We start from the raw sequence: 23,662 nt of genomic DNA, 5'->3' as shown, positions 1-23,662 counted from the left end.
GTGTTTTGGGACAAAATGAATACTTTACTAGCCACAAGAAATACAGACTTACAGAAAATGCTAAAACTATGTCCTACCTCTGCTGCCAAAGGGATGGAAATTGGACTAAGACAGAGGGTGCCTGCTTGCTCTCAAGTCTCAGAGCTGCCCAACTAGGTCTTGTACAAAAGAAAAGTCTCAGGAACTACCTCCATCCTCAGCAGCATGTGGTCACACCTGCACAGTGTCTGTCCTACAGGCACTTCAGTCCTGGAGGTGTCTCCAGCACCAGGAATCCATATGCATGACTCTCACATCCCTCAGGTATCAAAACCTTGATACAAAATACAGTAACCAAATACTGCTGGAAAACATATCCACACAGTGACAGTTTATCTGGGACACATGAATGGCGCTGATCTTTGACCAGAGTGATGACAGCAGACAGGACAGGGTCCCTGTAATGTCCAAACATGTCTCACATTGCCGACATGAGTAAAGAGCCTCCGCGTGTTCCCCAGCACAGCCCAGGGCACAGCAGGGATGCTCCTCCTGGCCAGAGCCCTCCTGCTGCCCTGGGAGCTTTGGCAGCCCAGCTGAGCCAGGAAGAGATCACCATCAAGTGGTCTGTCAGTGCCTCTCTGTATCACAATCCTGGCAAGAGTTTTGGAACCTGCTGGCTGCTGTCAGCCAAATTTGATGGTGGATCTCAAAGATATTTATTATTTGCTCCACATTTCGTGCCAGCAGGTGCCTCTTCTGTCTGCTCTCCTACCAGTCTTCCCAGTCTGAAAGGAAAGAGCAGTATCAGACACTGGAGAACCTAGAAGTTCTGGGAAGAGCTGCTGAGGAGCAGACTTTGTTGGCAGTTTTCACATTGAAGCTGCTGTGATTTGGTTCTTAACCTGTGAATTTTTTACTGGGGTATGCAAACAAAAGCAGGAGCAGCTGAATTGACTCTGCTACAAACTGTCGCTGTGTGAAACTGAGCAGCCACAACTATCCAAATCACTCCAAATGTTTCCCGTTTTATCAAAGGTCATCTCTGCTACAGCAGCTACCACCAGAGAGCAGGCTGAGCACGACGCTTGCAACAGCAGCTGTGCAAATCCTCCAGTCCTGGCACCTCCCCTCACCCTGGCTTCCCCGCATTCCTCTGCTGCGGCACAAACTCACTGCCTCCCGCAGCACCTGGGTCACCCACAAAAAAACACTCGTAGTTTTAGAGCCCAAAATGCCCAACAAGGAGACACCATTCACCTGGCAAACCCTGAGCAAGAGCTATTGATCCTTGGTAATAGTGATGGAGAGGGGACTCCCCTGTAGTCACAGTCACTTCAGCGCATCTGTGCATGCAGGGAGGACTCTGAGGGCTGTTTCGTAAACCCTAAAATGAACAGCTAAAAAAGAAATAGAGGTGATAACCCATTGCACTCAACTCTTTCCAAAGCCCAGTTGTATCATGCCCTTGAGCTGCCCACATCTGGCTCACACTTCTCAGTGGGTCTCACACCCTGCATCCTCTCCCCAGCTGCTCTATTGCAGTCACGTCCCACGCCGAGGATGCTGGGGAATGAAAGGACATTCTGCAGTTTCAACTACTGCAGCTCCAGTGAAAGGAGCAGAGGAAGAGCAAAAAGGATGACTGTGGCAGGTGTAAACAAGATTCCTGTGAAACAGACCCCGGTTTTCAGTAAGTGAACACAAAAGGCCCTGTTAAAAGCACTGTCTCCAATTGCAAACGCCGGGTGATGCTAAAGGTCGGTGCTGGATAGAAAGCCAGGAGCGTTCAGGCTACCAAAGACAGACTAAATCAGCTTCGAGTTCACATTCATCTCATCTGATGGGATATGGAGAAAAGTCACCTCAGGAGGCCTCAGGGAAGCACCAGAACCAAGCAGTGTCAAGCCACAAATTCTTCCCAGTCCCTCCTGCAGGACCCTGCACCCTCCCAGAGCCCTCCCAACCTCCCATCCTGGAGCACCAGCAGCCTCCAGCCTGTCCCAGCCAGTCCTGCCTCAGGAGACTCGTGTGCTCTTGCCCATCACTCAGAGCCCGCTGCCATCCACACCAGCCTCTAATCAGCCTCAGTACCAATGAGTCCTGCCTGATAAATTTGGCTGGTTTTCCCTTTTGAAGGAAACATCACATAGAAAAGCCAGTCCTGAAATTGCAGAGAGGTGGCAGGACTAGCAGGATTCCATGCTTTAGGGCACAGAGCTTCCTTCATCCATACATGCATTAATTTTATTTAAGCTGAAATGAGAATTGCTAAAGCAATAACCAGCATGTTTGAAAGACTGAAAGATTTTTCTCTTTTTTTTCACTTCTGGTGCTCAGATGGATCTACAGGAAGCAACAACAGATTCCCTGCTTCCTACAATGTTGGGCTGACAACTCACCTCCACTTGCACAGTGCACAGAGTCTGTGCTCCAGTTTTATCCCAAGCAAGATGGACAGAGAGAGAGAACGAGATTAAATGGCAGGGAGAAAAGGATCAGAAAAGGCACAGGGGGTAGGGGGAAAGAATCACAAGGTTAGGAAAGAGGTCAAACCAAAAGAAGATCATCTACAAGGAAGTCTTTAAAGAAAGTTAAGCGTAACAAATATTTAAAGCGGATGACTTTCCTGTAACTGCTCATATCTAAGGGGAAAAAATGTAGGCACCAAGTGAAAGAGATCAAGGTACAGATAGAAAAACCAAGGAGAGACATAGAAAGATCTTGTGTTATTTGAATTTCTTTTCATTCACCTGTCTGAACCTGGATTTACTATGGTTGCTACCAAATACCTCTCAGGGTAGAGCTGAAAAGCACCTGTGCTGTACTCTCAAAGAAACTGCCTTCTAGCTGGCCTCCCTCTTTGCTCTCACAAGCAGAAAAAAGTGAGCTGATGGATGACATACATACTGCTATGAGAATGTCACGGCCATCACTGTCAAAAAAACCTGTGTCAATCAGTCCCGGAGTTCACCTGCCTGTTTCTGAGGTCATCTGGTACAATGCCACCAGAAAACCTCCCTTCAGCCCACTGAGAGAAAAGCCATTTCCAGCTAAATTAATTTGTGCTGCCATCTTTACTTTGGATTAATTAAATTAAGAGTTAGCAAAACAGGTATTTAATTATACGCATGACACATTTTTCCAAAGGTTCTTTAATGATGCAAATTTGTTGGGAGAGATTCATGTCAGCGTAACTGGTTATAAATGGCCTCATTCACTGTTCACCCAAAATGTTAATTGCCACCTTTAACACCAGCACAGTGTGCAGAGACTCTTAAGTTAAATGAGGGAACATCCTGGGATGCCACTCCTGCATCAGCTGGAATAGTGACAGGGTAGGGCCACTGGCTGCAGGGTATCAATCCCACCTCAGAGCCATACCCAGCATTTTGCAAGCAAATGTTAGTACCTCCAAAGAAACTAAATCCTAATATTTGCATGCAGAACTGGCAGCTTCCAGATGTGAGGAGGCTGTTCCATCCCCTGACCCAGAGGAGCACTGACACTGTGGCAGCAATTGGGACCTTCACTGTACACATCGTTCAGTACCTTTCTTACAGGCAGAGAAACTTCACATCCTTCCATTTCCTTCTAAAAGGCCATCTGAGAAAGAATCTACTCAGAATTTCAGAACACATTGTGAATACCATCAGCTTACAGTTCATTTTGCTTAAACATTCTGCTGGGTACTAAGTTACAATTCCCTGCCTCAAATATAAGTACCACTGAACATAGCAACTACTCTGGCATTACCTGGCTGAGCTCTGGTGCATCAAAATAATGAAATGCAGAATCGATGGCATTCAGCACAGTACAAGGGCACCAGCCTTCATGTTTTTCAATAAAGCTAGAACTAAAATCAGAAGGGACTCTTGGACAAAAAAGTTTTCCTACCCTGGTTAAACAGTCATCACTTGGTTTTGGATTAAGTCCAACCAAGCGTTGAAAAAACTTCACAAGTGCTCATCTCACACTTTATCCTTACAAAAAAGCAGGGAAAGAAAAGCCTTCAGAGGTGAGGAGGAGAGGACAACTGACTGAAGAGGGTCATACGCCATGTTGCTGACAGAGTCAAGAACAGACTCCAGGTCTCTCTGACCTCCTATACCCCAACTCCAGTTGCCTCCCCACACTGGGCTCACACCAGGCTCCTCACTGCCTGTGCTCTGTGTTTGACAAGGGAAACAGCCCTGGTGCCGTGATCCCTGGGTGAAACCAGCTCAAGTTCTCTATCACACAATTCTCTCCCCAGACTCCTTCAGCAGAGCATGTTAAAGAGAATGAGACATTTCAAACCTGCCACATTTCTTATGCTACCATCCGGAACAAAAATGAAGCCTGAGGCCACCAACCAGCCACCTGCAACTCTTCCTCCAAGACAACTTCACTGAAAAACTCCTTTCAAGTTCAGCCCAGAGAATCCCACCATTCACTCTGCTAACAGAGTAAATATCAAATACCTCTTGCAGCTCAAAATCTGCAAGCCCAGCGAGGGCTTCAGAGAGTATTGCTTTGTTCATCTTTAATCTGCTTTTAGCTTGCAGGTTCAACGTTCCTGGCAAAGCACATGAGGAGGAGCCATGGCTCTGAACTGCCCTCTTGTCTTGCTGGGAGGGCACAATGACATGGCAGAGGGACTGTGCTGAGCATTCACACCTCGCCGTGTCAGGCGTGAACAAGGCAGACTCGGCACCTTATTTACAATGCACACCAGTATTTTTACTTTGCTAACCATAATTACAGCCCTGCCTCGGGAGGAACACACACAAGGGCGGTGCTTCACTGGTGTTGCAGACGTGGAGTACAAGAGGGCAGAGGCCACTCCAGGTGGTTTGCCAGCAGTCCAGCAGCAAAAACACGGAGCAAACACTGCCTACACTTTCCTGGGTGAGCTTTCCAACTTGGTCAGGTCACTGTGCTGTCCCCAGCGCCCGTGGTGGCTCATGGTGGCCAACCCACCACCACCACAGCCTGGATTGATACTGGAATTAGGTTGCTGCCTCCTCCCCGTGGGTTAGTCAGGTCTTTCAACCTCCTCTGGGCAGCTGAGAGAGCTCCCGTCCTCCTGCTGCAGTCAGAGCCCGCGAGGGCAACCACACCAGCTTTTAATTGGGACAACTTTCTGGTGTTTGCGCTGTAACAAAATGCTCAGCTCCGTAATTGGCAAATGGAAAGATTTACATATTACAAATCAGTGATTATAAAATATCTCCAGCAACATGTGATTCTACCTCTAGAAAAGAAGACTGCAAGGTTTTTATATAGTTATATATTTATACAGCACTTCATAAATGAACTCACAAGCAAAGGCTGCAAACACACAGATCAGAGCAATGGACTCAATGTTGTATCCCACAAAAAGGGACACCAAAAAGGCCCTAATGGAACTGGGATTTCTCACAGAAGGAGGGACATTCCTTGGCTGTTTTGGTTTCTCTGTTACCAATTGCCAAAGTACCTCTCACTACCTGAAAAAGAGAATTCAAGCTCTCTACGATGACAATATCCCACCTGACACACTGTGTTGGCTCAGGCTGTGTTTTGGTCTGGTGCTTACTTGCAGCACTTCTTTGGCACACACAGTGCTCCCCACACCTACAGGGCTGCCCAACGAGTAAAACAAGTGACAATAATATCCAAGTGCTCATTGTAAACAAACAGCACTGCGAACACCAGCCCAATTTACGCCACTTACTTTCCTTCCTAAAGCCAAGAGGGAACTTTGAGTTGATATCTCAAACCACAGAAGGACAGAGGGAGAATTCCCTAGAAGACCCTGCTGGTCCCAGAAGAGGGGAACAGGGGTGAGGAAATGCCACGTGCTTGTTTGTGGCTCACAATGTGCTCCATCAGGTGCTGGTCCCTAATTAGACCATCCTGCACATGGGGAGATGCCACAAGTACGGATTTGGAAGGATGCAGGGAAGCAGCTCAACTGGGCTGCAAGTGTAGGGCAGGAAGGGCTCTTGAGAGGGGGAGGTACATGGGGCTAATGTTTACAAAGGGAAAAGGTCTCCTCAGTCACTTCCAGTATTTCCTGACACCAGGAACAGAAGTAAATTGACTTATGTTCTAAGGACAGCAGGAGAGCTGGACAGCTGCCCAACAGTCCATGCCATCATCAGAAAATCTAGTGAATCAAGATGACAAAACAAGCTAAAATGACTCCTGTAGGATGGACAGCAGTGGCAAAGAGCATCCCAGCCTTGTGCAAATCCACACCACACTTCCTACAGGCCCTCACATGCACTGAGCAGCTGAAATGGGTCTCGACACTTCAAGGCCCCGTTTCAGACTCCAGAGAGGATTATCTTGTCTCCCTGCAGGACAGTGGAATAACATCAACATCTCCAAGGAAAGGAACTGAGCAGTAGCTTAAATCAGTATTTCCCAAACCAAAGCCCCTGATGTGACACAGGGCATGAAATGGTCCACACAAAAACCACACAAAAAATAGGAGAAAATTAATGCAATGATTGAACAGGAGGGATTCAGGCTGTTTTTACTTGACTGTACATCGGCGCTCCAGTGGCTGTAGGAAATGATGTATGGATTCTTCCTTCCAGAAATTGAAATGGATTCTGGAGTAAGAAACACCCACTCAGGCAGCCTCCAGGCATTTCCACGAGACTAAAAACTTCTTTCATTCAGCAAGTGATGCAGGGAAGGACAGACAATTCTAGGTGAAGCAAGAGGACAGAGAAGGGAAGCCCATGTGGTACAGTCTGAGGTAAACAGATCTTTACTGATCTAGAAAAAAGACAACTTGAGGAATGTGATCCCAAGGGGAGAACACTTAATCATCATTCAGTACTTTCAAAAATCCATTCTCTTGGCAAGACAGCACAACAGTCCAGTTTTCAATGTGGATTTCAAGAGCCCACTGCAAGAGCTTCCGAGGACAGAAATCCTCAGAGTGAGGAATTAAACCAGTGGGAAAACAACTGCCAGATCTGCCTCAGCAGAAATCCTGAAGAGATGAACTGGCAAAGAGAGCTAGGTTGAGGGGGCTGCTCTGTATGTTAGTAAGTGCATCACCTTCCACAAAGGGGATGGCTAAATTCAGGTCTTTCTCCCTTCCAAAAGGAGGAGGCTCTGAATTGCAAATCTCACAGCATATGATGTGGTTACACTGCTCCTGTCAGCAAGATCATCGAAGAAGGGATATTTGGAGAAGGCAGACACTGTCTCTGGGCTTCCCAAGCACAAGAGACTCTCCAGTGTCTGCAAGGAGAGGCCAACATAGCATCCTTGGGGTCCACACTCAGCAATGCCAAGACTGGAAACTTCCAGACTCCCCGACCGCGCAGATCTGAGCGGAGACCGCCATGAACATCCAACTGGGTAGGTCACAAAATACAGTGAGAGTATGAGATGGGGAGTCCCTGGCTCCCAGCCCAAGCTCAGGGAGGCCTGGGCAGCCTGTGCGTGCCCCCATGTGAGGCTGGCCTGGACAGTCGCCCCTCCTGCATTATGTGGACAAATCCGAACTGGCAGGGCGAATGTGTGCCAATTCAGGGGCAGCGTCATGTGGCCACAGTGTTTTTCATCACATATGAAACACCCTAAAATTGGATTTACCATCTCATGGAACCATGGCCTTTTCCCTCAAGTCTTAAGTAGATCTTATTAAGGGGAAAAAAAGGGTTTCTTTATGGGGGGAGGAGGAGGTAGGGAAAAGGAAGGAGGAAAAGAGAGGGGTGTTAACATTGGGAAGCCATGTAACAAGGCAGGCTCTTTCCACAGCAATGGTTGTTCTGGTTTCCCTATTTTAGATGGGGGGAAGGGACAACTGAAGAGCTATTTGCAATCTAACTTCAAAGGCTTTAGTCGGCTGGGAAGCTAAGTCATGCATAAAAGGATGGTAGAGTGGCAAGAAAATACCCCCTACAGATAAATTAGTCAGGGAATGTTCTCTGCTTCTCCCAAAGACTTTCATACAGCCAGACCGACTTTACCCAGTCAGGTAAAGCCCTTTTCAGACACCAGGTTCAGTGATGCAGAGTTCTGGGAACTAACCAGCCAAATCCAACAGGGGAACTGAACAGTCTCTCTGAAAAACAGAAAGGCAGTGGCATGCATGCAATGGCCTCCTCTGTCATTTTCTGCCACCTCAGCTATTATTTTATTCTAAGGTCTGTCCACACAAAAAAAATGCAGAGCTTGAGGCAGCATCTGCTTCTCTAAAGATGCAAAGAAAAGCAATGAATTCAGAAGAAATCCCACTGTACACAGAGAACTCATTTCCCAAATAATTCTGTAGCGCTGTCTTGCTCTTCACACTGGTGTGCAGAAACGTACCCACATTTCTAAAGAAGGTACTTTGCAATTGAAGATAAAAGGAACTGGCAACATTAGATCAGAGTCCACCTATAAGTAAAAAAAAACCACCACCCTGCAATAACTGCATGTGCAGAGTACACAGATCCCTCACAGTTCAGTGCCAGGCAGGAGCTCACATGCCAGCCCCTGACCTCACCCTCATACTTAAACCTTGGGTCAAATGGAGCCGTGAATTCAGATCTTGCTACCAAGAGAGTGATAAGAAAGGAGATAAGCATGGAAAACAGTCTAGCTTCCCAGCTGATAGCAGCCTGTTGAAGAATAGGTTGTACACATGCTGTATTTAAACAGTTCTAATCAGCACAACTAGGCCAGTTTGATACTCCTCCCCTTTTACATAGTACTACTGTACCCTTGAGTATCTGAAATCACGTGGCTATCATAGTTATGGCAGCATTTTCAGTGTCCTGTTCAGGCTCAGGAGACACAAACCCTCCCCGACTGTGGCCAGGCTGTTGAGTCCCTCGCAGCAGTGGCCACAAATGATGAGTGGCACCCTAATGAGCTTAGCAGCTCCTTATTTTCTGAGCATTACAACACAAACCTAGCAAGTCCTTCCCAGCAAAGCTGTAGATGCATTAAAACCCAGCTAGGCCATGGGAGATGCTTCACTCTGAGGAGCCTATTCCCAGCAGCTGAGTAGATGTTCTTCCTCAAAAGTAAGGGTAAGGACAGCAAGAAACAGTTCCCCTTTGGTAACATTTCTCTTTTCTTTTGAGGCATCTTGCATTTTTCACTGCTTTATTTCCTGCTTAGATTTTCCTTCTCTTGCTGTGCTCAGATTTAACTAAGTGCACGCAGTTAGAGAGGACAGCATCAGGCACAACAACTGAGGAATGTAACATATTAATTAAAACAATATAAATCTTTTTTCTAATACAAAGAGCAAGAAATATCTCCATACTGTCCTTTTTCAAAACCTGCCTAATGAGGGAAATGCAACTTTTCCCCCCCTACCACTCCCTTTGGGAGACAGAAACATAACCCTTGTGGCTGTCAACTGCTGACTGATCCCTTAACAAAAATAATCCCTGCGCAGGACATAACATTTCTCATGGCCTTCAAGAAGATACCAAACTTTTACTATCAAACTATCCCCACTATATGCAAAATAAATTGTATAACCGCAAGTGTTCTAAAGCACCAGAGTGGAAATACCCCCCAGCTGGGCTGCATTCCCACTGCCATTTGTGCAGGCATAAAATATGCAAAGAAGAGAGGAGAGGTAAAGTGTGCTGATTTCCCCACCTGTCCCCTAATTAGCAAGCAGGAGGTTTAAACAAACACACGGAAACACTTTTCACCTAGAACAAAATTCAGCTGTGCATCTCACTGTCACAGGATACTGCACAGGCTCAGGGGTGCAGATGGGTTGAAAAATGGATTAGATGTTTGTGGTAGGTCCAGCAGCAGCTACTGAGCTGAGCATTGCTAATCTGCTGGTCGGGAGGGACCCCAGGGGAGCTGCTGAGGGCCTACTGCATGGCAGCCACTGCAGACCCAAAGGAAATAACTCCCAACAAAACAGCCAAGAAAAGGTAAAGATGTGCCTTTTCCTTGCTTACTCATGAGTTAGTCTGAAATCTCTCCTGCTGTCTCTTGCAGCAGAGCTGTAATCAAGCTCTCCCACGGGTGACTGCTCAAGTGGAAGGGCAGCGTGTCCACGGCAGAGCCTTTCAGCAGCAGCCAGCACCAGGTGGTCCATGTTCTGCTCCTCAGACCCACCACTCCGACCCTCGGGCTCTTTTAGGCCTCCCCATGTTGGTGACTCTTACTTTACTCACTTCTTTACTACCTGCTTTAAAGAGCTTTGCGAAAATGCTCGAGGATGAGTGAAGCCCTGCAGAAGCTCACAGCAGTACAGCATCACCACAGCCCATCCTTGAGCAGACACAGCTAAACCCCTCTCCATCACACAGCTCTTTATTTGTATTTTTAAAGCAGCATTCCTATTAGACTGATTCATTAGTTTGAAGTCTTAAAAAGGCAGGTTACTTACTTAAGGAGTTATGTGAAACAGTTGTGAGAAAGGCACAAAACCAGGTGAACACTGCTCTGTGCTCATGCATTCCATGCCCTGTTCACTGATCCAGGTGCCCAGCTGGAAGGCACGGGCATCTTTTTATTTTTTAAGCAGTTCTGCAGGAACAGCTGCCATGGTGGTTTGCAGCTCATCATTTATTACTTAGCACCATTTGGCCTCAGCACCTTTTGAAGCACCAGAGCTGCACAGTGGTCCTTATATCACAGACCACCATCAATACATCTCACTGGACATGATACTAAGGTTGTGCTTCACTAGAACAATTACACTGTGCAGTGTTCGTGATACCAGAGCTCAGTTAAAACAGTAAAAATACTGCATGAACTGCCACTTCTCTGACTGCAGCATGTGTGCCCCAGCAATGACCCAAGACAAAGCCATGCAACAAGACTTCCTCAAGCTGAAGCCTGAGCATCCAACCCAGCAGGGTTCACAGCTCCCTTGCAGCCAGACCAGGTGCCCCCAGCATGATGCCAGCTCCCAGGGAATTTAAAAGCAACCCCAGCATCAGGACAACACCCTCCCATCAGGGCTCTGCTAGGGGCAGGCTGCCCCTTCCCACCAAACCCTCACCACCTGCGTGCCTCTCACTGACCTGGAACACACCTTAGCTTTGCAAACCCATCTGCTGTTACTACTTTTCTGAGGTAATTTGGGAGATACCTGACACTATATTAACAAGCAAATAAATTTGTTGAGATTCCCTTGTCAAAATTCATCCTTTCACACACGTCTCCATGGCATACATTCCACTGGTAGATTGCCCTTTATGTCTTACTGCAATTTGAATAATTTCATGCAGTATGAAGGATTTTCATATTTTCCAAGTATTTCTTTCTCCTGACAATAGCAAAATGCTTGTAGCACCATGATAACAGTTGCTCACATTTATCTGCATCCTTCAAAGACAATATTTCAATTATCTGCACTGGAAACTCTGAGCCACATCTGCCGACCAAAATGCCACGTTTGGCAACTGCTTAGCAACAAGGACTGGATTGGGAAACAGCCCCCAGAGCCACGTGCCAACATCACACCAGCTCCTGCTTCCACCAAACAACACTGCCATCACCTCGAATAGGTATATTTTGCTCTCCCTGGGATACACAAGACACCAGAAATAACAAGCTCCCTTGGGAAAAGGGAAACCTGGAAAAAAAACACCTACTTCAGCAATCCCTCCCCAGGCTCCACTGGGAATGTCTTCCTGATGTGTGCAACACATGTTGATGCTGCACCACGGGAGGAGGACACGCCACTTGGACACAAGCACAAAACTGTATCTGCTCACCGCCAAACACAGTTCTTTTGGAAAAAATCTGGATGTAAGAGAGCAACTCCAACTTCACACCACCCACAAAAGCAGCAGACATCAGATTCCTTGATCAGGACAGCAAAAGGCCCAGGAAAAACAAACACCATCTGTCCTTGATGTCACCCAACCTGCACCATCAGCCCTCTTCTTCCTAAGGCTCCGTGCCACCACACCCAGTGGCACAGGGACTCTGGGCAGTGGTGAGCCTGAGGACATCCCACCTTGAATGCCTGAAGTTGCAGGCAAGGAGGAAAGACAGGAAAGACTGGGCCCTAGCGAGACCATCTTTGTTTCTCCTCTTCTTCCCCTCCTCACCATTCTCAGAGCCTTTTCCTAACTATCTCCCTGACTTACTGCCTGATACAGAGAAAGAGATTGAGCAAAACACAGGTGAGCTGGTCAAAGGTGTGTGATAATTGCACTTAGCACACTGCTATCAACTCCACATAAATACACAGTCCAAACACAGCATTCAGAGCAGTCAGCAATTCCAAACACCAACAGGAAGTGCCAAAGTTGAGGCAAAACTGGAAGTTGAGCTCCAGCTGTCTGACCCCTTTGCAGGCAAGCCTCCCAAGCACAGGCACTGCTGCCAGCTCCGCGCCTGGGCGGTTTTGGTTCCGGCGCAGGCTGTGCCGCGCAGGCTCGCGGTGCCCTCCGTGCACAGAGCCATTGCTGGAGCCCAAGCCACCAACAACTTCCTCTACTCAAACTGCTTCTAGAGCAACACTCTTGCAGCAGCCAGAGGAGCAAACCTATTCCACCTATTCCAGCCTGGAGAGAAATGAGAAAGTCCAATTTGCTGCCTTGCTATTTCCACCTCATGAGTCCTGTCTGCACTGCTGGAGATGTGTGAATGCAGACACTGACTTTATTTCAGCACTATGCAAAAAAACCCCCACATTTTAAACTTCTTTTTTTTTTCCTTTACCATTTTCTTTCTTCTTTGTTTTTTAAAATATTTTGCTTTTAGGAACACAAAATTTGAGCAATCTTTTTGTCATGATGAATGAGCATTTCCAAAAGCAAGCACTGCACTTTCATAATAAATCCTGAGACAGCAGTAACACGTCTGGGTCAAAGGAGCCCTTGTGGGCAGGTACATGATACACAGAGTTAACAATCTCACAAGTTTCATTTTGAGTTCTGCCCTGTCTTCACTAGGTACAAACAAGTACCCCAAACTGAAAATTAAAATTAACAGAAGGGGGGTGGCAAAGTCATGGGCCTCAAAATTAATGCAACATGGAAAAAACATTCAACTGATGAACTGTATCTATTTAGAGGACTCCAGGAAAGGCACCAGCCAGCAGAAATTTGAATAAGAGCTCGTCTGCTCAGTGCTCTGTGTCAGACACAGACACATATAGAACACAGCCGCTGCTCCGGCATCTTCATAACCAGACCCAGAAATTAGTGCTGTTCTGGCGGCTGCCAGCACAATATGTTAACAGCAATTATTTTCTCAATATTTCTACTGATTACCTAACACACTGGCACGTTTTCTCAGTGTCACTGCATGTTGCAACACACGCCGCCATCCAGTAACTTGTCTGCATTCCCTTGGTCACTTTTCACAGCCATCAGATGCGAAACGCAACTGGAATGATAATGGGTTGGAGAAACTGTGAGGAAAATGTGTCACTTCAATGTGAGGCTTCACAGCCTGCATTTATGACATCTGAACATTCAATATCGTCACTGCTAAAACCTCAGTGTTGTAAAGAATAGGAAGAACTCTGCAAGCAGCAAAAGGAAGATGCCAAAGGCTGTCTAACTGTGGATGGTCTGCAGAGCTCAGATTTGCAATGTTATTCCACCATAAGTTATGTGCTACGGTTAAACACTGTAATTTGGATCTAACTTCACAGTGTGGGAGCATCTGCAGATTACACAAACACAAAATAAGCAATGCTCTACCTATTAACAAGCAGTTCAAGTATACACAGCCAGTCCACCAGGAACTGAAAATTTACAGAAAGTCACTGGTGGAGAAACAGAACAAACTGAGCTAGTGGTGAGAGTATTGTCAGCAACAGTGATTTATAAAAAGGAATGGCAATGTCAATTCTATCAGGTATGCAAAACAAAAGCCTCAAAGCCTTGGCCTGGTGTGAGAGCAAAAGAACCACTCAGCCTCCCAACCACAGCCTGCTTTCTATTTTTCAGTTACACTCCAGAGCATTTCACCATTTCCAGCTCTGTTATCAACCAGAGACACGTTCTCTCACTCTACTGGAGTTGTTTGTATCCAAAAAAATCAAACCACAAACAGTCAAATATTTTTCCATTCAGGTTTCCTTCCCCCCACAAGCATACACGTATGAGGGGTGTATCATCAGGAACACCAGGTGAATCCTACACAATCCTGCTCTAAAAATGTGACTGTAAAAACCAACACTGGGCTTGTTACCTCTTGCTGCTTCCTCTATTGAACATTTGTCTGGTCAAGCCCTCTGCTCTGCTAACCACTCTGCAAGCACTCCAAGAATCAAATGAGAGCCAAATACAAAAAGTGAAATACAACTTAGCAAAAACGAACAGACTCCTCTGCTTCATATAAATTCTTGTAGGAGCAGTAGGTTGTCATGTGGTAAATGAATCAGTGTACAAGGAAGCAGTCCCTGCCTGTGGTCTTCCAGCATCAGTTCTGAAAAAAAAGGGAAGATAACAACCTGCACCTCCACTGCTCTGGGAGCCTGGACATCCTTGCCTTGGTCAGGTTATTTAGGAACTGACCCTCAGCATCCCCGGGAGGATGCAGGGCTGCAGTCCTGCCCCAGCCTGCTCCCTCCTCAGGACTCAGAGGCTGAACCGATCCCTGAGCTCTCAAAGGGCCCAGTGTAGAGTCACATTTAAATCACCTTTTGAGGGATTTGTGTGCTGCCTTTCTTTTCTGAACAAGCCTAAAGTCCACAAGATCCCCTGAAGTCCCTATGGCTTCTCACTGCTGCTGTACATGGGTCAGGGAGGGCAGAACTGAACCCACAGCTTAAGCAGTTCACTCTCATTTTAATTTCACAGGTTTAGCATGGCTAGTGTAATTCACATGTAAAACCACAGCAGCCATCCAAATCTCTGCTGCCTGGGCATTGGCTGGCTGCATTTCTGGAAATTCATGGTCATAATATGATACCTATTTTTTGAGTTTCCATTAGGAACCGGTTCTGTCAGGCATGATCACATTTGCAAGAGCTCAGGAGGCAGGAAAATTTGAAAAAGTGTTTATGAGACTGGGCATAAATCACAGCTCTTAGGTTTTTCTCTCTTCTTCAATTAAAAGACTACATTCAGAGCAACCATTTCCCCCATTTACTCTCCCCATCTCCCTCCAGAAATGATGAATCCCACTCCAGCTGTAAACTGGATCCCAGGTGTATCCATATATTATATATACATAACAGCTACTTATGGGCACAAGGACTCATGCACAGTTACTGTGGAAACGAAGGTATCAAATTTCCTGGCTCTTAAGGATCTACCTTCTCAACCTTATGTGCATTTACCTTGAATAAATCACTTCTGAGCTCTTCAGCCCAGAAACATCCCTCAGTAGAGTGAGATTGGGTTCATCTTTAGGAGGCTCCATGTAATTCATCACCAATGTCCCAGGGGCCGCCTCCAACCCACACAATCCATGGAGAAGAACATCCTCCTGCATGCACAGATGGACTTGCTCAGCTCAGCTCCAAGGGACATCAACTGCCCCTGGGGCAACCACTGCAGGTACTGCTAGCACCAAAACCTTCAACAGCTCCTCTCATTGCCTGGACAACACCTGGGCTCTGTTTTGTCTCACAAGAGTTTGAACATCTAAAGGCTGAATTTGGCTCTGCAGGAATGGGGAATCATTTACCAGTTACTGAAACAATGCCCAGTCTGGATGGGGATGCAGCAGCATGGAGCCACACAAGACACGAGGCAGTGTCTTGAGGGGAATGTCATCACATCCTGCTAAGGCTCCAGAGGGGCAATATGACACTTCAACAAAAATTTCTTCCAGTTCTGGCCGTGACCACACAAGAACCCAAAGACGCTTCAACACGAAGGGCAAATTCAGCCCAGATGTAACCTCAGGGACTTCAGCAGAGCTTGTTGTAGGGCTGAGCCTGACCCACCTCGTTTGTGTGTAAGCACAGCTGGGTAATTCTCCCTGGGTAGCTGCAAGAGGACCCACTGCATCCACACAGCTTGTCCCAGGGATGCTGATGCTGTCCTGCAAGAGGCACCTCAGCAACCAGCACGGCATTCAAAGCACGCACAACAGCCGGGTGAGACAGCTGGTGACAGCGGTGGCTTTCAGGGTCTCTAGGGCTGTTGGGCACTGTGTAACTTCCAGTTCACTCCCCAAACCATTTGCTAAAATTCCCAGCAAGCAGCAGAACTGCGCTCGCCTCATTCATGCTTCAGGATCTTTATGATGATCTTTGGCGTTTTTAAGGCACCCCTCCCATCTCAATAAGTCAGTGTTTAGCCAAACTACCAGGAGAACAGGAGACTGCTGATCCCTCAATTAAAAAGTGCTTTTGTACTTATAAATCTGGAAAAACACCATTGTCAACTATACAGTCTTCCTATTACACACTGGCTATGCATACAAACTGATACATTCATAAGCTGAAACATGAAAGGCATCATCAATATACAACGAAGTGACTCCTTGCAATCCTGTCACCCTCCCCAGCACAAAGGCAGGGCCTCTTCCCGTCACAAGCCAAGCCAAAACAAGACCTGGCTCAGATGGGATGTCAAAACGTCAAACTGTACATACTTAACCTTTGCACTTCCGAAACAGCAAAGATCCTGTGAAAAAAAAAATTATTACAATTCTTTCCTTTTTATCTTCTCAAGCACATAGGAAAGAAAGTTTGTACATTGCTCCCTCAAAAATTTCCTTCATATAACAATGCAGCTCAGCTTTTTTTCTTTCCTTTTTTCTTTGTCATCTCCTAGTTTCTTGAAAAAGCCCTCTCTGCCCTGCCTTCCTGTCTGGCAGGTTGTGCTGTTTGGAAAGGATCCTTTTCCTCCCCTTACCTCGTACTGCCCACATCCCACTGTTCCACCTCTCAGCCTGCTCCCTTGGCTAAGCTTAGCTGGACTTTCTCTGCAGACCTTAATCACTGCTCTGAGATTAGCAGGGTTAGGTGTTGCAGACAGATGTAGAGCCCTTCCTCTCCCACACCCCAAATCCCTGCCAAACTCTGGCTTAGGAGCATCATACTGGATCTTGAAATCAAACTCCAGGCTCTTGCATGATAAATCAGAGCATTTGCTGGGCTTGGCTGTACCTCCTTTACTTACGGCAAGTCTGGGTGGGTTAATCTGCCTGATGATTTGACAGCACTTCACCTATAGAACCGATGTTACTGTATCAGCAATCATTGACAAAAACCGTGCTTGTTTTGATGGGAAACAGGAGGCCCTTCAAAAGCACTGATCACCTCAGGAAAAACTTCCCTGTGACTTTGCTGGCATCCTCATGAATCCTGAGATTTTCCCAGCTACAGCACCTACCCAAAGAGAGCTGGCCTGGGGCTGCTCTGACCCTTGAAGAGCCAAGTATTAAGTCAGTAAGTTCAAACTCTCTGCCCTTTATTGCTTCCTTATGATACTTAATGAGCCTTCCCTATGCTAAGATATCACTCCTGCTCTGCTCCCCAAGCCACACAGTCACTAGAAATATTCGTGTCTGCCTTCCCTCTGTTTTGCCGGAGGATTCTCTGAAGGACTGGAGTTGAATAGTGGTATCACAATAGGCTGAAGCCGGAGGTTCAGCTTTCCAGCCCTTACACAGACTCAATGCCCCTCTCTAACTCAGCTGGAAAGCTACAGCTCAAATTTCAGCCTATGTTAAGTCACTGTTCAGCTCTGCTCCTTCAGCAAAAGAGAGGGAAGCCAGAAGAGCCTTTTTCTAAAGCAAAAAACTGTGTGGGGAAAAGGGTGGGGAAAGGAACCAAAAACACATGGAGATCATTTTTATGCATCACAAGGAGCAATGAAAGGCGCAGGCAACTTTTCAAACATGTCAGAATAGCTTAGTGTGATTTGTAACAAAGAGGAAGTTTGAATAAACAGCTCCAACAACAAACATCAACTTTTTTGGGGGGAGGAGATGAATAAGGCAGCAATGACCTGCATGGAGACCCTGCTATCAACCTTCGGACTTCTGCAGAGGATTGAGGCACTTACATCATTCTGTATCATAGAACCATCGACGTGAACTTCTGACACCAGCATCTCATTAAGGAGAAACAAAGACTTACCATGGGCTTAAACGTCAGCACGCTGCTGCCCCGTATCACATCCCAGCCAGTCCCCCAACCCCAGCGTCTGCTACGGAAGTGCCTGACCCCACACACCAAGCTGGCACCTACCCATCTTCCTAAACACACTCATAATTGGCTGCAACCCACTCACATGAGAGCAAGGACAGCAGATACAAACCCAGAAAGGCAAGGAGATGAGGGATGTCTTCCTCGCTGGCTTTTAGGCAAACTAAGAGTATCCTCTCTTAAGCCTGCCAGACCGGAGCTCAAGGAATCAAAACTCCATTCCTAATTAACACATCATCAGGCCCCACCAGCCAGGGACTTGCCTCCCAAGAGGGGGGCCTGGGCCAGCCTGGATGATGAATGGAGATACTCAAGCAGCTGAATTGTTTCAAAGGCTAAACTGGCAACTGCAAGGACAAGCAGGTTTGGAAAGGCATGCAGCAAAAACAAAATATCCAGCACAGTCACATTGTTTTCACTATTTAGCACCCAGACCTGCACTGCTGTTACTGCTGCAGAGCTTTCCCTCCAGTGAAGCACCAGGCAAAGCCCATGGCTAGGGGAGCAGCTCCCCCTCTCCCGAAATGCAGCCGCTTCTCTGGTGAAAACCTCACAACTGCAAACCACTGGAGAGAAATCCATTCTGCCTGCTTAACCCCAGTAAACTTTAATGAGTAAATTAAATTGATCTATCACACTCGGGACATTTACACAAGACCAGCCCTCTTGACTGCAGCATTCTTGCACACCAGGGACAGCAGTTTCACCTGCTAGCATGACCATTCTAAACATTGAGGAGAAAGGTCTGGCATTTGCAAAGATCTGTATTTTGACTGTTCCTTGACACAGTACAATAGGACCAACAAGTCCACTGCAGTGATACTCACATTTGTTGCAACAGACTTCCCAAACAGACATGCCATGCAACATAATTCCTGTCTGCTGGCACCACGCCACTCTCTTCAGCTCTCTCTCCCCCCCTTCAGCCACAAATGCCCCGGCAGAGGCAACAAGCTCCACTCTATTATTGGAAGACTCAGTGGAGCACATCCCCCACAAGTCAACTGCCTCCCCCTTTCAAATACTCCCTCCCTCCGGAGCAAAGTGAGTACTAAAACCCAGCAACTGTCTCCTGTTGGAACCAGACGGCAGGAATAGCTGGAGAGCTTTCAAACACCCCATACACTCAATACTTCAGTGCAACATGAAAGCCCCGTTAAGCAAGTGTGTGCTTGCATACACAGCCCTGCTCAGGGACCACAGCAATGGCAGAAAGTGCTCCATTAACTCCTCTAGTGGCTTAAGTGCTTGTCAACACTCAGGACGTTCACACAGCCTAAATACTGGCCAAACTTTGGTGGCTTCTGCAGTCCTTGAGCTCTCCTGAAGCTATAAATTGCAGCAGGCTGATATTATAAATAAGGAAAGCTGGAGACTGCAAATTGATTAAGACCATTACTTTGTGTCACATCTAACTCATATCCAGCTGGCTTGAGTGAAAGGAAAAGCCACCAGAAACCCCACGCTCTGACAACACAAAGTGCAATTCCCCACCTTGTCCAGCTCTGAGGACACGTGCAAAGCTTCATAACTCAGTTCCAGCTCACTTACCTCGTCCATTTTTTCTGATGTTGGAGTCTGATCACCAGGCACCATTTCTTTAGCCTCCAAGATTTCAGTTTTGGAGGTCCTGCTCAGCTGATCGATGGGAGTCATGCTGGCCTCTGATGTCCCCCGGGAATTCTGACTCAGAGAAGCTGTCCCAGGGATGGGCTCATCATCATCAGAGTCAGGTAACGGTGTGGGGCTGATGTCCTCCAAGCCTGTGCTGGAAGGGCGCGAGGAAGGCGTCTGACCCCTGAAACCGGGCTGAGAGTTCGAACCATATGTTGGGATGGGGGAGAGCTGGGAAGAAGAGGAGGAAATAGGGCTACCTTCCATTCGGACCTCATTATCCGAGTCATGCTCATTAAGAAAGGGTAACTTTGTTCTCTGCTCTTTTAAGAGCATCTCAATCCTTGAGTCCAAACTGTTATGTTGCATTTCAGACTCCATGGTGGGGGTGCCAGGGGTCTCACTCCTCTCTGGAGTCTGAGAGAAGGATGCTGTGCTCGGTTCAGGAACAGAGTTCGAGTCGGGCAAGGGCGGAGGCTCCTCCGGCTTCTCCTTCACTGGGACAAAATCGATGCTTGGGGCAGCACTGCTTTCCACAACCATCTCGGTGGGAGGTGGAGCAGGTCTCCGGTACTCTGTCTCCCTGGAAGTTTGGGGAAACGGCTGCTCATCAGATTGGGGAAATACAGCTGGTGCTTGGTAGGGAGAGAAGGCAGATTTATAGCTCGAAGAACTAGAGTGGCTCAGGGGAGGAGTGTGAGAGAACTGAACTGGCTCCTGCTGATGGGATTTGAATGTACTAAACTGATGCTCCGTGCCTCGGAACACCCCCGCCGAGTTGTGCACGTAGTGGTGTCCCGGGCGACGGTTGTACGCATCCGTAAATTTCGTCTCGTGCCTCCGGGGTTTGTACCCACTGTCCTGCCCAAAATGGTACACGGGTGTTGTCTGACGGCTGGAATAGGTGGAATCCTGGGAGAACGGCGTCCCCAAGCGTGGGGTGTGGGGCGTTCCTTGGGACTGCGGGGTGAATTGGCTGTACGAGTTTGGGGTGTCTTGCCGACAGCTGGAATAGGCTGTGTCATGGGAAAAGGGCGTGCTGCTGTTTGGGGTAACGGAGGATCCCGCGGAAGAAAGGGAACTGTCCTTCATGCGCTTCAGGGAATCCGTCAACTGTAACGACAGAAGAGAGAAAGGCACCTAAACACACACTTTTATAAAGATATTTGTCTAATCTGTTTGGTTTTCAGAGGAGTTGAGCACCCAAGAGTTCGTGCTGATTTCCATGGCAAAAAAATAAATAGGTTACAGCATCCCTGAAAACACAAACCGTTATCCATTATTAACAGTCCCCTTTGATTTAAAAGAAAAAGTCAGGCAAAGAGGAACTGGTCTGCAAGAGGAGGAAGAAGAAAGCAGATACAAGTTTTTCTTCTAAGCTACCCCCCAAGAGCATCAGGTGAACAGCAGACTTGCACACCACTTCTAGCTGAAACAGTTCCAGTTTCTAGCAACTATGTAATGCTTGTCTAAACTGCAAACACGGAGGAAAATAAGAAAAGCCTTGAGATGTGAAATTGTCAATTTATCTTTTTTGTGAACAAATCAAAACATACAAATGAGTGAACTGCCAGCCTGCAGCCAAACTCATGCAGCAGAGGTGACCCAACATCCTCCCTACCGCTCATCTGTAACAAGGGAGAAGGCTACACAAACAAAAAGTACAAAAAGTTCTCAACCGCCAGAAAGACCATTTTAAAGCTTTTCACAAAGACAAATGCTCAGAGAGCTACTGATTGTGGCATTTGAAACTGAAACCCTGCAAAACTACAGAATAGCCAAGTAATTGCTCTGCAACTCACTTCACAGGCACGTTCAGGGGGTTTCTAGGAGCAGCCCTGCTCCAGTTATGACTCTGCTGAGTCATAACAGTGCCATACTAATCATCAGCTCCAGAATCAATTTTCCATAATGCAAAGCAGGAGCTCAGTGAGAATCCTCCTAGTAGCAACAGAGGATGGACTGAGCTCCAGCTCCTCAAGAGCACACCAGGACAGTCAACTGGTGAGACCACAGGCTGGCTGCTCCTCTCTCAAGCACAGGTAGACAGAGACCTGTAAAATTACCTACTTGGAACACGCCAGCACCATCAAAGTCAAGCTGAACTCTCACCTAGCTGCTATGTGCACACATCTCACCCACTCAGTAGCGTGGACTTGCTCTCAGTTTGACCCCCTGGACACCATGACCACAGAGGCACCAGTAAAGTTTCTTCCTCAACTGTTCTAAACCCACAGAAAGGAGCAGGAAGCATGTGGCTGGTTCTTAACAACATCCACACCTCTGCACCTTTAGTGTAGATGTGCTGTGGACTGTTTTTCAGTGGGGTTTGTGTATGGCCTGGCGGCAGGGATTGCAGAACTGTCAGGTCTTTGCTGCTCTGCATGAGGGGAGGAGCAAATGCCAGGAGTAATTTACTAAACTAAAACAGCAAACAAGTTTGTTGGCAGATTGTAGTGTCAAAACCACGATGCAAACAGTTAAAAGTTACTCACAAGGCAATAATTCTGGTGGTAATTGGGAAAAAAATCAATTCAGGACAATAAATAACACATATGAACACAACATCTAGAGAAAGAATCTTAAGGATAATTACAGCAGGGACTGCTTTGGGCGATACCATCAATTAAGTGTTTTGCTGTTAACCCTGAAAAAAGACTAAGAACAAATCTGCCCATTTTTATTTGAGATGTGGAAGCAGCAGAAATGAGCAGTCAGGGTCTACTCATAGCAGGGCTCCCAGCAAAATCATTACTTGCCTCCCTTCTGCCTTTAAAAGCACCTTGCTGGGAGGTCAGGAAGAACCAACCTCTTTATGATTTTGTTAAAAGGATACCGGAGTTTTGCCTTGGTGCTGTTGGGGTGCTTTGTGGGAGGAGATATTTAGTTTTTTCAGATCAATGGGATTTTCATGTTCAATGTACAGCTATTACCTGTCCTGAGAACACCTGATCACAGAATTAATGAAATCATGGCATTTTAAGAAGTTGTAGAGAAGCAAAGAGAAAGAAAAAAAAAAAATCTCTGCCAAATCTCTTTCAAATTTGATGTCTTAAAATGAGTTCTTAAGTCACAATGAGGAGCCAAAGTACATTTAGACAAGCCAAAGAGGCTGATGACTTCACACAAACAGGCTTCCCTTCCCCTGGCCCTCTCATCCCAGTGGGATTCACAGGGAAGCAGGTAACTGTGCAAAGCCACATAGAGAATTGTGCCCTAAATATCGAGGGACCCCTGGAAGCACGCAGGAATTCTGTCCAGTGCTTTTATGAAAAGCTGATTCCAGCAACTAATTAAGATTCTGGAAAATTGATGCCACTATTGAAGCTCAGACACCTTCCACCTCTTAGCCTTTAAGCAAGGCTGAAGTCCGTGCGCGCTGAGGATTACACACCGCAGACGCCAGGCCAAATGTACCACTGTAAATCATTCCCCTGACTTCAAGGGAATAATCTCATCTCAGGGACAGATCTGATCCAGTCCTAACTGCAGGAATTTCTAATGTTAATAGGGCACGTTCTGTCGGTTCTGTAGGCATTTTTCACTCAGAAAGACAAAAAGCACTTCCCGTGCAAAGCAGGCACAGATGAGCCACATGCTCTACATTCAGAAGTACATTTGCTATGGCAATTATGAGCAAGTTCTATTTAAATGTGAATTAGTAACATCCACTGGAACTACAGCAAGACAAAGAAAAGAAGCTAAATTAAAAATGTTAAAATGCTTATGTTAATGTTTGGGATTTTCTAGAAAGTTATTCTTAAAAAAAAAAAGCCAAGCACACCTACCTGGAGAGCTTCGTTCCCAGTCGGGGACACGTCCTGTTCGGTGCCTACAGGGAGGGTCTGAGGAGTGTAAAGACCACTAACGAGCAGTTCATAGAATCTCATGCGGGTTTCACCTGCACAGACCACAATGCAAGAGTTGATTAAACTGAAATATCACAGTCTATGTAAAAATACACATTCTTGACACTCACATGACCCTGCTACCACTCCCGGCCCACTGCATCCACACAAGAGAGGAGCATTT

At 46.7% G+C, this 23,662-nt stretch overlaps 1 protein-coding gene across 1 annotated transcript in view; it reads right to left on the bottom strand.

The window, feature by feature from the left end:
* The window catches only part of SETD1B (SET domain containing 1B, histone lysine methyltransferase), a 47,756-nt gene that overhangs the window by 19,048 nt on the left and 5,046 nt on the right, over positions 1-23,662 (bottom strand). Inside the window, exons 5-6 of the mRNA XM_039560943.1 lie at positions 23,419-23,531; positions 19,568-20,743 (exon numbers count right to left, since the gene is read on the bottom strand). Coding sequence (XP_039416877.1) covers positions 19,568-20,743; positions 23,419-23,531 — 1,289 coding nt within the window. The remainder of the gene's footprint in view (positions 1-19,567; positions 20,744-23,418; positions 23,532-23,662) is intronic.

Source organism: Corvus cornix, chromosome 15, assembly GCF_000738735.6.
Source record: "Corvus cornix cornix isolate S_Up_H32 chromosome 15, ASM73873v5, whole genome shotgun sequence".
Lineage (NCBI taxonomy): Eukaryota > Metazoa > Chordata > Aves > Passeriformes > Corvidae > Corvus > Corvus cornix.
This window is presented reverse-complemented; position numbering and strand designations above follow the sequence as displayed.